At 41.6% G+C, this 13,973-nt stretch overlaps 2 protein-coding genes across 3 annotated transcripts in view; one reads left to right on the top strand and one right to left on the bottom strand.

The window, feature by feature from the left end:
- RALGPS1 (Ral GEF with PH domain and SH3 binding motif 1) overlaps positions 1 to 13,973 on the bottom strand; it is a 286,042-nt gene that overhangs the window by 166,351 nt on the left and 105,718 nt on the right. The gene's annotated exons all lie outside the window — the stretch shown is intronic.
- The window catches only part of ANGPTL2 (angiopoietin like 2), a 27,388-nt gene that overhangs the window by 5,189 nt on the left and 8,226 nt on the right, over positions 1 to 13,973 (top strand). Inside the window, exon 2 of the mRNA XM_019510928.1 lies at positions 6,840 to 7,700. Within this exon, the coding sequence (XP_019366473.1) occupies positions 6,893 to 7,700 (808 nt within the window). The 5' untranslated portion in view covers positions 6,840 to 6,892. The remainder of the gene's footprint in view (positions 1 to 6,839; positions 7,701 to 13,973) is intronic.

Here is a 13,973-nt window from a genome sequence, read left to right as displayed (position 1 = left end):
AAAAAAAAAAAAAAAAATCCTTTGCTGGTATTCTTTATTCCATTTGGGGAACTGGGGTCAGGTCTAATGGCACAGGAGCTCCTCCCATGGTTCAAGCTGTTTGCAGAGGAGTTCACATTTGTGTGGGACAGGACATATTGTCTGACCAGGTGTGTTTGGAAGCAGTTATGGCAATTCACACTGAAACTGTGGGTAATGCCTGCCTTTAAATATTGTAGCTCTGCATAATAGGGGACTTCAGGTTCATGGAGTTAGGAAACAAGGACAGCACTTAAAAGTTCCTGGCTTTCAAAGGCAGAATCATTTTAGTTTAAGAAACCACAGAGGAAGGTGCAGCAGGAAACAAGATGCTCAAGAAGCAGAAGGGCCCTTGTTTTTGTGACCAGGGCTAGAACACAGGTAAAATGTCTGGATGGGGTGGCCAGATACCAGAGGGGAATTTCATATCTGTGAGCCACCCATGTCCTGAGCCAAGTGGTGTCCAACCCTTGCGACTCAAAACAATGACCGACCGAGGGAAACATGTTGGACTTGGCAAGTGGGGGTTGGCCAAAATGCAACTCTAGTTATGGGGAAACGGGCAACAACTAATGCAAATACTTGGCAGGAATCCAAAAAGCTGAGCTGGAACATATAGCCCCCGGAGACGCAATAAATGCAAAATCTCACAACAAACCTGGATAACAGGCGAGTCTCTTGTACATAAATAAAATACAATGTTTGCTTACACAAATAATTTGGAGGTACTGATGACTGAAGTGTCTTAACCTTCCCTAGGCCTGTCTAGACAGCATGTGCTCATTTGTCCCATTCCCTGCTTTCTCCTCGCCGAGTACTTCCTCCTCTCCTAGAGATTCATTGCACAAGGTTTGTTCAGGCAGACATCTCATTTAGAAAGCTGTTTTCATCCACTCTGAGAAGTCATTTGACTTATGTAACCAACCTCACAGTGGTAACAAAAGCAAATAATTGTCACTCATTCTACACAGTTATTCACATACATTTTTCATTGAAGAAGTACAGTCAGCAACAGTGAAGGAAAAAAAGTGATCTGTGGACAGCCCACAGAGAAAAGTGTGTAATTTGTAAAACAAGTGTCCAATTGCTGAATAGTAGCTACAATGAAGGAACATGAAATATATTTAAGGAAGTGCCCTGAGGGAAGGCACAAGAGACACAGTTTGGGTCTTCTTGTGTTAAGATGAAGACAATGTACTGAATTTCCTTTGCTCCCCTACAATTCTCTAAAAGAGAAAAAAGAATTATTATTGGGGAATATCAACAAACTCTTAGAATTTGCTTCAGCCTGAAAAAGGAATATTTACCCCAACTTCTGTAGTCAATTAAAGTCATGAGGCAAGAGGGACACAAGGGAACTCTGCAGAAAAAATGAGTTTCCTTTCATGGGTCACAATAAATAGAGTTTGTGAGGAAAGAAGGCCTGCAATTCACATATGGAAATAAAAGCCTTTTTTACACCTACCACGCTGGAGACATTTGCAAGAATAGTTCATCTGTGTGGAAATACGAGTCCTGGAAAACTGCCAGGGTCACTAAGTGTGACCTGCTGTGCAAATGCTGGTTATGCAAGTTAAAGCTGTCTGGGGTCATTTTAATTTATGTTCCCAATTTTTCTAGGATTTCAAATAACTTTGCTTCAAAGAATACATGGAACTTGTTTGCAGCAGCCGATTCTTTTCTCCTTTGGGCACACTGAACCCCAAACTTGTCTCTGACAAGTTGTCAAAATTCCTGCCAAACACACATGGAACAATCCCTTGCTATTTACAAAAAAGAGCAAGTGTCATTCAAATTCCACTAAAATTTGAGAACTGTCAGGTATAAACACCTTTCAAATGGATCGACAAGGATCACAGCTGCTGACGTGCTTGAATCACTGCTGAAACTTACTAAACAAATCTGAGAATCTGTCAGCTCTTTGGGTTGTATCAGAGCAATGTTAATGACTGACTGAACAGTCACTCAGAATACCTGGATATAAGCACACGCACAGACTCAGAGATAAAAACGACTGTACCACAGACTATGAGCAACCTCTTACAGGAAATGACCTTCTGGAAAACGTGAAAAGTAAATGTTATAAATCAGCGCAAGTAAATTTTGGTAAGTTGCAGCTCACAAAACTAATTTAATCGAATGCTGTGATGTGATGCACCTGATGAAGTGAGCTGCAGCCCATGAAGTCTTGTGCTGTATATACATCTACTTTGGTTACTTTATATGGTGCAAATCTACCCTGCCTTCTACTTGGCTTAAGACTAACACAATTAACTACGTCTCTGCTGAGTTCTAGTGCCAGGCACCCAAGAGCACCCAGGAGCCAGGAGCAGGAAGCCTTGATTGTCCCCTACAGCCCAAAATGGTACCTTCTTACTGTAGATAAAATGTTTAGAGTAGGTATGCTTAACCAAACGTGGCCCATGGAGTCATGGCATCCGGCCTGAAAAACTCCCGAGGGGTCAGGAAATTTGGCAGCAGGGAAGCAGTGGCAATTAATACTGCCACCCTGCTCCACTGACAATCCCCAAGCCCCACCGCAGGTTGGGCCGAGTCAAACCTCATTCCCCCCACAGATTTCGGTTGGGGCCAGGCCACATGCCCCTCCCTCACACACAGCTGGTTGGGCCCTGCCATGACTGCCTTGGGTGCCAGATTGGGACCATTGGTCAGATCCAACCTGCAGATATACTGGGCACTACTGGCCCACCAGCCTAAAAACTTGAGCACCACTGGTTTAGACATTTTAACTACCAAGTCTTTAGTGAATATGTACAAGCTATAATTCTGGCAATAGAACAGACTGCAGCAATGATCATGGTATTGCACACCTGTCCATAGCTGGGAAGATCCTCGCCTGCATTCTCTTCAGAAGACCCACTGCCCGTGCTGGGGCGATTCTCTCTGAGACCCAGCATGCTGTCAGACCACTCAGAGGTACAACAGATTTGTTGCTAGACAGCTGCAGATGAGCCATGAGCAACACAGATCTTTAATGGCCTTCACTGACCTGAATAAAGCCTTTGATTCAATCAACAGAGAGGCCCTATGGAAGACCCTGATGAGATTTGGACGCCTGACAAAATTTGTTACCATTATCAGATTTTTCAGTATGACATGACAGCAACTGTCTAAAGTAATGGCTTGGAAATGGACCGACTCACTATTAGAAACAGGTCAAGCAAGGATGTGTAATTGCACTAACACTCTTTCATTTATACCACAGATATTTCACATCTCATTGCTGATGGACTCCATCTGGAGTCAGCATCTGGTATTGCATGGATGAAAATCCCTTTAACATCAACTGGTTACATTCCAAATCCAGGAAAACCAACATCTCCATTACTATATTCAATATGCCGACGACAGTGTTGCATGTGCCCACACAACTGAACGCTCCAGGTCACTCTTGATTGCTTCTTTGAAGCATATGAAATGCTTAGATTCACTTTATGAAGCTAGGATACCTTAACAACTCACCCCAAACCAACCAGTTGCTCCTCCACATATTACAATTAGAGAGCAATCCTTGGAGTCCACTGAGCATTTCCCCTAGCTGGGTAGCCACCTTTCCCAAAAAGTAAACATAGGGTGCGTCTACACATTGCCATATGGCAACATTGCTATAGAGTTGTGCTTTAGTACATCCTTTTGGAAGTACTAAAGCACAGTACACAGTTCAATTTTGCTGCTATGTTGTCAAAGCAGCACACTATCCTGGGGGAGTGCATCACTACGGCGATGTATCTGGAGATTACATGTAGACTCACATGATCGTAACATCACCACAGCACGCTGTGCAGTGATGTACCACGTTATGTCACTGTAGGGCGACATGTAGACGTGCCCATAGATGACAATATTTAACACCGGATAAAATCTACCAGGCTGCCTTTGGATGTCCCTGAAATCATGCCTTCAGTGATCATGACATTTGGATCCAAACTTCTCATCTGCCAGGCTGTTGTCATCCATACCCTACTGTATGGGTGTGAAACTTGGATGACGTAACAAACACCTGAAACATTATCATCAGCAACGACTTCAGAAAATCCTCCGTATTAATGCAAAAGACAGAAGAATGAACGCTAGCATTCTGGCTCAAGTGACACCACTGGCATTGAAGCCATGTTTATATGGCACTAGCTCTTTTGGGCAGGACTTGTCATAAGGATGCTTGACAACCGGTTCCCAAAACACATCCTATACTCTCAACTCACTGATGGTCACTGCTCTAGAAGTGCGCAAAAGAAGAGATTCAAGAACACCTTGAAAGCCAATCTGAAGAAATGCAATATTAACATTAATACAGGGGAGACTGAGCCAATGAACCATCCCCAATGGTACTATGATGTATGACAAGGCACTGATCATTCAGGTGAAACCTGCCTCACTACAGGAGGGAGAGACAAAAGACAAAGGAAAGAGCTGTGACCCAACACCACTACTCCTTTTTCCTGCAACTATCTACGGTGTCTGTAGTCAAATATGTGGATCTCCGATCAGCCTCCTTAGTCATCCACGGCCTCATCAATGACTTCCTTACGTACTGGAAGAATGCCCTCACTGTACCAAGGGACTGCTAATGACTACTTGGCCAAATTACTGAAAACAAGAGCCATATCACTCTGACAGAAGGCCCGAGGTACTCCAGAACAAGGGGAAGAACTCTGTAGGACAAACCCAGCAGGTCCAAAAGGCTAGATGAATGATGTGGGGCTGGTTTGCAGGCCAAATCAGGCCCACAGACCAGCCTTGCACTCTGGACCCAGTGCTGAACCCTACCCCAAAAGCCACAGGGAACGGCAGAGGTCCATGTCTTGAAGGATCAAATCAGGCTTCCTGAGGAACAGGTCCTTTTACAACATGAAAACCAAATCTGGCCCCATAACAGTCATTTTATTTTCCAACTGTTACTATACCCTTGCTTACAAATTTAATGATTTCAGTATACTAAATCTGCCCCCCAGATGGATTGTTTTTGTCATCCAAGTTATGAATCATTACCCCGTGTGAAATGCTTTATATGTATAAGAAAACATAACCACAATGACATATCCGTAAAGAAAGGAAATCAAACCAGGCATTACATACTGAACAAACTTCACGTTGTATTATTCTCATGTAAACCAAACTACCCATATGCACATATACTCAAATGCAACATGTTCTCACAGTACTTTCCAAGGTTCTTGTTGTTCTTTAGGCCCCAAAATATTAGCTAAAATACCAAAGTCAGAATAAAAAAATGTATGTGGTGAAAAAGACTACAGACTTTTTGTCTCTATATGCCTATTAGAAGTCATATAGTCCTTTTAAATTCATCACAGTCCTAATGGGAGTTCCTATTTGCACATAGTGAGGCAAGAATCATTCAGAGAGGCCAAGAAAAAAATCCTAATTTCATCAGAAAGAAGCCAATTATCAGCTACGTCCCCACATGAGAATAATACTAGTTCATGAAAATGAAGTCATGCCTGGGCCTATGGAATACACAGTGCAGGTCATTTGCTGCAAGGATTTCCAATTAAGATCACTATTCTTCCTTAGAACACAAAGAAAAAACAACCTAGAAATATCATAGAAGCATCTCGATTTCTCACGCATTAAGGGCAAACCAGTTTTCCTACAGATTGCCTAGGAAAAAAGAAAATAAAAAGCATAAACTGCCATACTGTAAATCAGGTGACTTAGCCTATAGATGACAATGCATTTGTGGCACGCATTTTATCCATCTGTAGCCCTAAAATACTGAGTTGTAAATTACTATAAAATCATAATAAATCATTAAAGCTATACATAAGAACTTTTATACGATTCCAAAAACGTTATGGACTATGGAGATCTTTTTCTCTTTCACCATTAGAGAGAGACACAACATGATAAATGTTCAGAAAAATATGCTATTCAGCAACAAAACACCATTACAGATTTTCAGTATTAAAGAGCCAACTGGTTTCACAGTTGAAACTGGAATAGCCTGAGGAAAGTCTATTCGTCCGAGTGATCCCCGCGCACCAGGCTGAAAGGCTGCTGGCTACAAGCATTTGGCAGTTGAAGCAATAGCAGCCTATCAAGCATAAGAGGGATCCATTTTGGTTAGCTTGATGCTTTGAGGATTAAAATCAAATAACCCCCAAATGATATCATTAGTGTAAAGATGAAATATTAATAGGTCAAACTAATGTAAAAGGGCAAATATTAATGGGTAGGACTCTTGAAAACAAATAAGTTAGTACCTATTGTTAAGTCAGACTGCTATTAGAAGGAGCACAAAATGAACATCGCTGTCCTTGTGAGACTTGCAACAAACATATCAGATGAAAAGAAATTCAAGTTACTCTGACCTGTAAAATCACCAGTCAAAAATGTTCAAGTTTAATGTACACAATGTTTAGAGGTCCAAGTTTCTAATTAATAAATGTGTGAAAGATAAGTAATTGTGTAGAAATGTCTCTGTGGTTCAAAACAGTTGTGGTTCAAAAACCGTGGTTTCAATTTATCCAAAACTTTCTAGTTTGAGGTCTAAGGCTACTAATTAAGGTAAAATAACACGTAGTGGCCATACTGTGTCAAAGTTGCACCTCATGCGATTCCGAGAGTTCTGCATCACTTCTAGTATTGTTAATCAAGTTTCCACCCAGAGCTTGTAAATGCAGATCCTGGGTATTGTTGGTTATACTTGGAGGGTTACTTCTACTGTAGCATATATTTAGGTATTTTTTTTTTAAGTTTACTTTTGATATATGCGCCAGTTGCTTATCTTTTTCTTGGTATTATTTCCTTTTATTACTTACTGTTTGTTTATTTTTAAACAGATTTTTTAAAAGGGCCTTTACAAAAGAAAAATATCCAAAAAAAATAAAGGATCATGAAGGCAACAAGACTGACCTGGTTAATCTTAATTGCTATCGTGGGAGCCACCGCAAGCAAGCCACAGGAATTTGAAGACAACGATGAGGGCACAGAGCAAGAATTCATTTACACGAATAGGTATAAGCGGTCTGCTGATACACAGGACAAATGCACTTATACCTTTATTGTACCTCAGCAGAGAGTGACAGGTGCCATTTGTGTTAATTCAAAGGAGCCTGAGGTTCTACTTGAAAACAGGGTGAATAAACAAGAATTAGAATTACTTAACAATGAACTTCTAAAGCAAAAGAGGCAAATAGAGACTCTTCAGCAACTGGTGGAGGTGGATGGTGGGATAGTAAATGAGGTTAAACTCTTAAGAAAAGAGAGTCGAAACATGAACTCTCGGGTCACACAACTTTATATGCAGCTACTGCATGAAATTATCCGCAAACGAGACAATGCGTTAGAACTTTCCCAACTTGAGAATAAGATACTGAATCAAACTGCTGATATGTTGCAGCTTGCAAACAAATACAAAGACTTAGAGCACAAATACCAACACTTGATGACAATTGCCAATAATCAGTCTATAATTATTGCACAGCTGGAAGAACACTGTCAAAGAATGCCATCCATAAAGCCAATACCCCAGCCTCCCCCCCCACCAAACAGAGTGTATCAACCTCCCACTTACAACCGTATCATTAACCAAATATCTACCAATGAAATTCAGAGTGATCAGAATTTAAAGGCTCTACCACCAACTCTACCAACCATGCCACCAGTTACAAGTAGTCCAACTTCAACTGATAAACCATCTGGTAAGTCATTATGGGAATCACTGGATTATATCTATACTAATATACAGTGATTAACAGTGTAATTTCTAGAGGGAGAAAGGGGGGCTGGGGTGGCATGGACACTAAGGCACAAGGTTGACAGCCCTGAGGTTGCAAATTTGAGGCCATAGCAGAAGCGCTCATGGTGTGAGCCTGTCAGATTTCTGCAAATTCTGCTAAATACTTTGTCATGCAAGGATATGAAAAAGGAAGGTAAGAGCACATTATTTTATTAAACAATAATGCAAGCGGAGGATGTGAATTGGTTAGAGCTCACCCTGAGATTAATAATATTCAGAATATTGGGCCAATCTACTGGGAGAATTCACAGGGGAAGTATCAGTCCTTTTGTTAGGAGTTTATACCTTTTGTTACTGGCTTTGCAGTTTGGGACTAAGACTGGACCTGCAGCTCCTCTGCAAAGTGCAGGTAGTGCCAGCAGCTAAGAGTGTTTTAACATTCGTGTTTGGAGATGGGAAGAAACCATGTTATAATGAGTCACACCTCTTCACTTGTATCACATTACCACCATTGTACCCACATTAAGACCATTCAACAACTTCAGCCCATTTTTAAGGCTGCTTCTCATGAAGCACAGTGCTTTGTTCTCTGAGAGTTCCACTACCTCCCAGTTTGTTTTGGGTTCAATGTCAGGTATTAATTTCACTGCAGAAACCTTAAAAGATAGGTTGGGTCTAGGATATCCCAGAGATTGGCCTTTCTTGGAGGCTCTGAGGGATTCTGGCTAACCCTTCGTTAAGAACAGGGATGTTTCACATTTCAGTCGCACTCCGGCTTTGACTTCTAACTCACCTTGTCATAGCCTGAATTCACTGATCTTTGGGGTCAAGCTGCTTCTTATTCACTCCCCAGGCTTTTTCCAGGGAGATGATGAACAGAGAAAGACAAGCATCTGGGTGGGAGAGTTTTGTGAGGGAGTAGGTATGATTTGGGATTATTATGTTTCTTAGATGTTAGGAAAGGGTGGTCGTATTCTAAAAAATCAAAGTCCATCATCTAACAAGTAGTAATGACCACGTTGCTGTTTGACACTCTGGTCATATGGGGCCAGATCCAAAGCCCATTAAAAAAAAAAAAAAAAAAAAAAAAAAAAAAAAAAAAAAAAAAAAAAAAAAAAAAAAAAAAAAAAAAAAAAATCACTGGTAAGACTCCCACTAATTCAGAAAGACTTGTGATCCAGCCATTCACTCAGAAGGTTGGTGCCTGAGATGAAAAAACACCACTTTCCTGTCCCTCTTGGGTTACTACCCTAGGAATGTAAAACAGGAAGAAGTGACTTCACTTCAAAACAGCATTTGATGGTTGTTTCAGTTTTTCCATTATTAACTTCTTATTTCCATGCATTTCAGTGGCTTCAGGTTAAAATATGATGTACAAAGTATTAACCTGGGAGCAATTAAAAAATGAAAACAAGAACAGCCAAAACACTGTGTTTAACTTATAGTAATGGTCCACTTACAGTAACGGGTAAAAGTCAGTTTCTGAAACACTGGCCTCTGGCTGTTTCTTGAAATGTTACATATACTACAGTTCCTAAGATTAAAATAAACTGGATTGGGACCACCTCCATTAACTCCTGAGTGCCTAGACTCTTTATTTTTAGTCACAGTTATTAAGTGACATACTCTTTTTACTAATACAAATAATACTAACAAAATAACCCCAGGTGGTCTCCTTCAGACCTACATTCTGCACATGCATGAGAGAGCAAAGGTGCCGAAACTTACAGCTGTAAAACAGCACACCAGGTTGAGTTTGCACTTGTGTTAATTTGTATTTGCTGCAATCATTGTCCTCTTTAGGAACTTCACCCAACATTACTCCCAGAAATGGGTTAATTATTGTAAGCCTGAGGCTCAGGACTGGTGGTGCTTAACCTTCTGGCCCTGTGGGCTGTACAAGTAGCACAGGGCTGGTTTGAAAGCTGGGTCCAATGGGAGACATTGGTCCATGGGCCAGATAAAGCATGGGTTTGGTGCACGGGAGTCAGTCAGCCTGCAGATGTGATCTGGTGTGCAAGACTCCCCATGGGTCTGGACCTTTGATGGCAGGGGAGCAGTGGTGCTGGAAGCTGTGGCAACCAACACTGCCACTCCAGACTGTGACCAGTTATGGACAGGCAGAGCTCTCCTTGTGTGAACAGTACATTTCTGGGTCTGTGTTTGTAAGCTGTGTATGTTCTTTGGTGATGTACAGCAACCACAGGAAGACAAACTCATACACAACAGCTCTGATCCCTTTTAACCAGTTCCCCACTCAGTCATCGGATGTAAAACGGCATCTGGGTGAAAACATGACCCCAGGCTCCTTATGACTGACCAGTGACACTGGTGCAGCTTTAAACTGTAGCTCTGCTACAAGCCCTGAGTAACCCTAAGTAAGAAGTAGTAAAAATCTCCACTGCCTCCAGGAGCAGATAGCAATTAGGTGTTTATATCCACCTGTTGTCTCTTGACTGACACTTGGATTGTAAGCTTGTAGGGCAAGGCCCGTCTTGTTCTGTGCTTGCAGAGCATGCAGAACATGGTAATACCAATAAACAAACAGTAACAGATTTGGCTTAGAGCACAGTCCCCAGTTCCCTCTTACACTGTGACGTAAAGGAAGCTACATCAACTCCAACCTTTGGACCAGTGGTTTCCACTGGCAGGCTGGCTCAGCTGTGCTGTCTAGCAAGTATGTAGGAGGAGTGTGAGGGGCTCACTGCCACCCCCATTCTCATTCCCATCTGCTCCCATTCCACCATCACTGTGGGAGGAAGCAGAACAGCTCTACAAAGCTCTCCCCCAAGCTCACGTCTTGTACCTGCATGACAGGCAGGAGTACAGGAGGCAAAATGGTCCTGACATGTCCCTTAGGGTGTTCTGGGAATCCTGCAATAATTCTGATTCCCTCTATGTGTGATAGGAGCAAGAATGCATGCACTGCTGAGAACACACGCGTTACAAGCATAGCAAAAAGATCAATGCCTAAGTCAGCCAAGTGTTCCCAGAGAGTTACACTTTCAGCTTTCATTTTCAGAAACAACCAGTGCGCCCAAGATGATCCATCTAAAAGGGACCTGGTTTTCAGAGATGGGTAGTTAAATATTTTCCCAAAAATAAGAGGCTTATTTGGGTGTCTGAAGCCTGGCAATCAAGAACTACAATATGCCATGAGCACAGGAGGTGCACACTTTTATTCCCAGCATTTTGTGGAGGGTTGTTTCAAACCCTCTGAGATCATCAGGTACTCTCCAAATTAACTGGCAACACAAGGAGACTCATATTTCTTTTAGGAAATAATTAGGCCAGATGACAGCGGCTTTGGGCAGATGTTTCATTCTAAAACCCACTTCTAACAATGTATTGCTACACAGCAGATGTTCTTGCAATGTGCCCACAAATGCATAGACCTAATGGCTATGCACCTACTTAATGAGAAAAACATGGCTCTAATTCAATGGGAAAAACCAAAGTTGTTTTATTATGCACATAACTGTCAGTGCTGGAGAAAGGTCTTATTAAAAAAGTAAGTCTTGCATTTAGACTGCAAAAATCATGGTCATGTTCAGTGAAGCCTTCTTTCATGAAGTACCCCCATAGCCAGGTTTCTGTGTCCCATATACCTATGATTCCAGTCCATCTCCTCAATTTTTTTTTGGTCACTGTACATAAGAGTGCTTGAGAGATTGATATTCATTAAATATTACAGTGATATGACCAGGAAGAGAAAAAAAGACGAACTGGTAATTAAGTAAATTAGTCAACGAGGAACAGTTTTCATTTACAGTGCCAAGAAAAACCTAAAGGAATCAGCAGCATTTCCAGAAAGGGTGCAGTGGTGCAACTGTATCCCACTTTCTGACCACGTGGCAGGAACAGCAGCTGGGTGCTGAGTTTGACAATCAGTGCCATTCTGGAAAATATATGATCTGTTGCCATCAGAAGCAGTTCCAGGATTTTGCAAAGCAGGGTGCAGAAGCAGCAACCGGTGCTGCAGGGGTGGCTGTTCTGCCCCACTCTCAGCCTCCTTCTGGGCATGAAATTTAATGTTTCCCATATCTAGCCATTTTACATAATACTTTTATCTATCTTTCTCCTGATAAGCCTACTGGCATTTGTTATTCCACTTTGCCAATACTTCTTTCATTTCTGGCACATACTTTCAACATACAAAGGAAGAATATTTGTCTAGAAAAACAGAATTAAAAGGATCTATTTCACAGATGTGAGGAGCAGAGAAAACATGTTATATTAAATGATGGAAACAACGAATTAGTGGGCATAAATCAAAGTACCAGAACTACATGGTGTTATCAAAATAATAACAATGATACATACTTTGTATACTAATTCGTGAAATTCAACATTGTCTAGCTTGGTAAAGAATCTACCAAAGCAACCTCCTGGTATACGAAGCTAAGATCTGCCCAACTAGGACAGTCGGGTTCCTCAAGCCTAATGGGGAATCCTAGCACAGTTTACCAACTGGAAAATTATCTGACAGTTAAAATAATTTAGGAAACTGAATCTAGCAGTCTCATTTCTCCAGGAAAGGAGAAACAAACTGTTGAGTATGAGAGTGTGAATACTACATCTGCTAGCACTTGTGTGGCACAGCTGAACAAATACCAAAATAATACCCACATTGTTCTTCTATGCACTAGTGGGGTTTGTTAAACAAATATCTATCATCATTCTGATGTTCAGTGATCTCCAAGGATTTGCTTAGGAAAGGGACAGTGCTTAAAATTAGCTAACCTTTAAGATTATATTAGCCATTGCCTTCTACTGACAACTGAAGAATGACACACTGAATCATGGCTCTTGCTAGTCATGCAGTAGTACAGTATTAGGCCGTATGGTAGATCTAGAGAGGGATACCCTATTTCACAGAATGTAAAATGTTATTCTCCAGAGACTCAGGTGCAATGGGTCTTCCTGGTACAAATCTGCTTGTTGTGCAACTGCCTACTTATGTATTCTACCAATAGTCCATGCAAGTTCTGTAAGAGAATCTTGCAATGGAGTTTCAGGTAGTAAAAGTGAGTAAACAGGATGAAAAAATAAAGAAACAGAGAACTGTGACAAATGACTACAGGGAAGATTTAAACAACATACCAGTTCCAAAATTATTTCTACTGTTGTGCTGTGTGACAAAAGGATTAAAGACTATGAAGTAGGATTAGGTGAACGGTTAACTCTATTTCTTGGTTACAAGTGTAAGAATAAGATACTCTTGCCCAGCAGAAACCATTTTTGTGGCAAAAGGAAAGTTGCATGTTCTGAAATATAGATTTTGAGAGTCCAGATTCTCTCATTTATCTGAGAAACGAAAGAGGTTTGTAATGAATTATCTTATTGCTAACGATGACACAAACCAATTGTGCCACGACTTCGCTACAGTTGAAATAAATTAGTAGGCATAATTAAAGTCACCATGAATTAGAAACTTCTGAGCTGTGTCCATATATGCTGGCAGGGCTTGTTAGTTCTAGGTGGAAAGAACATTGCCAATGTGATGCAGGCATTTAGAAGAAAGGGCAGTACAAATCTATAGTTCCACATCCTTTAATTTCGTTGTCTTTTTTAATTTACATGATATACAAGTTTAATTTCTGGGAAAGCAATTTCTACTCAGCACAACTTTCCTTTCCAAGCAAGACACGGGAAGTGAAACAGCACTAGAGGAATACTTCTATTCATGTTTACACAACATGCCTTCCCAACTAAAAATCAATATTCCATCAATTTGGCTTTACGAGCACTCATGGTGCTCTGGAGAGGTACCGGTGGACTGGAAGAGGGCCAACGTGGTTCCCATCTTCAAAAAAGGGAGGAAGGAGGACCCAGGAAACTATAGGCCAGTTAGTCTTACCTCGATCCTAGGCAAGCTGTTCGAGAAAATTATTCTGGCACACATCCAGGAGGGGCCAGCAGGGGACTGCAGGCTTAGGGGCAACCAAAACGGGTTCATCAGTGGCAGGTCCTGTCAGACCAACCTGGTGGCCTTTTACGATCTGATCACCAGATCATTAGATGCAGGAGTAGCAGTGAACATAGTCTTCCTGGACTTCCGGAAGGCTTTTGACACTGTCTCTCACCCCGTTCTCATTAAGAAATTGGGGGGCTGTGGCGTAGACACCCACACAGTCAAATGGGTCGCCAACTGGCTGGAGGGCCGCACCCAGAGGGTGGTAGTGGATGGGTCCTTCTCAACCTGGAAGGATGTGGGCAGTGGGATCCCCCAGGG

The sequence above is a fragment of the Gavialis gangeticus genome, unplaced genomic scaffold (assembly GCF_001723915.1).
Source record: "Gavialis gangeticus isolate Ggan-Ray unplaced genomic scaffold, GavGan_comp1, whole genome shotgun sequence".
NCBI classification, from domain to species: Eukaryota; Metazoa; Chordata; order Crocodylia; family Gavialidae; genus Gavialis; species Gavialis gangeticus.
The sequence above is the reverse complement of the archived record's forward strand: the minus strand, read 5'-3'. Positions and strand labels throughout refer to the sequence as shown.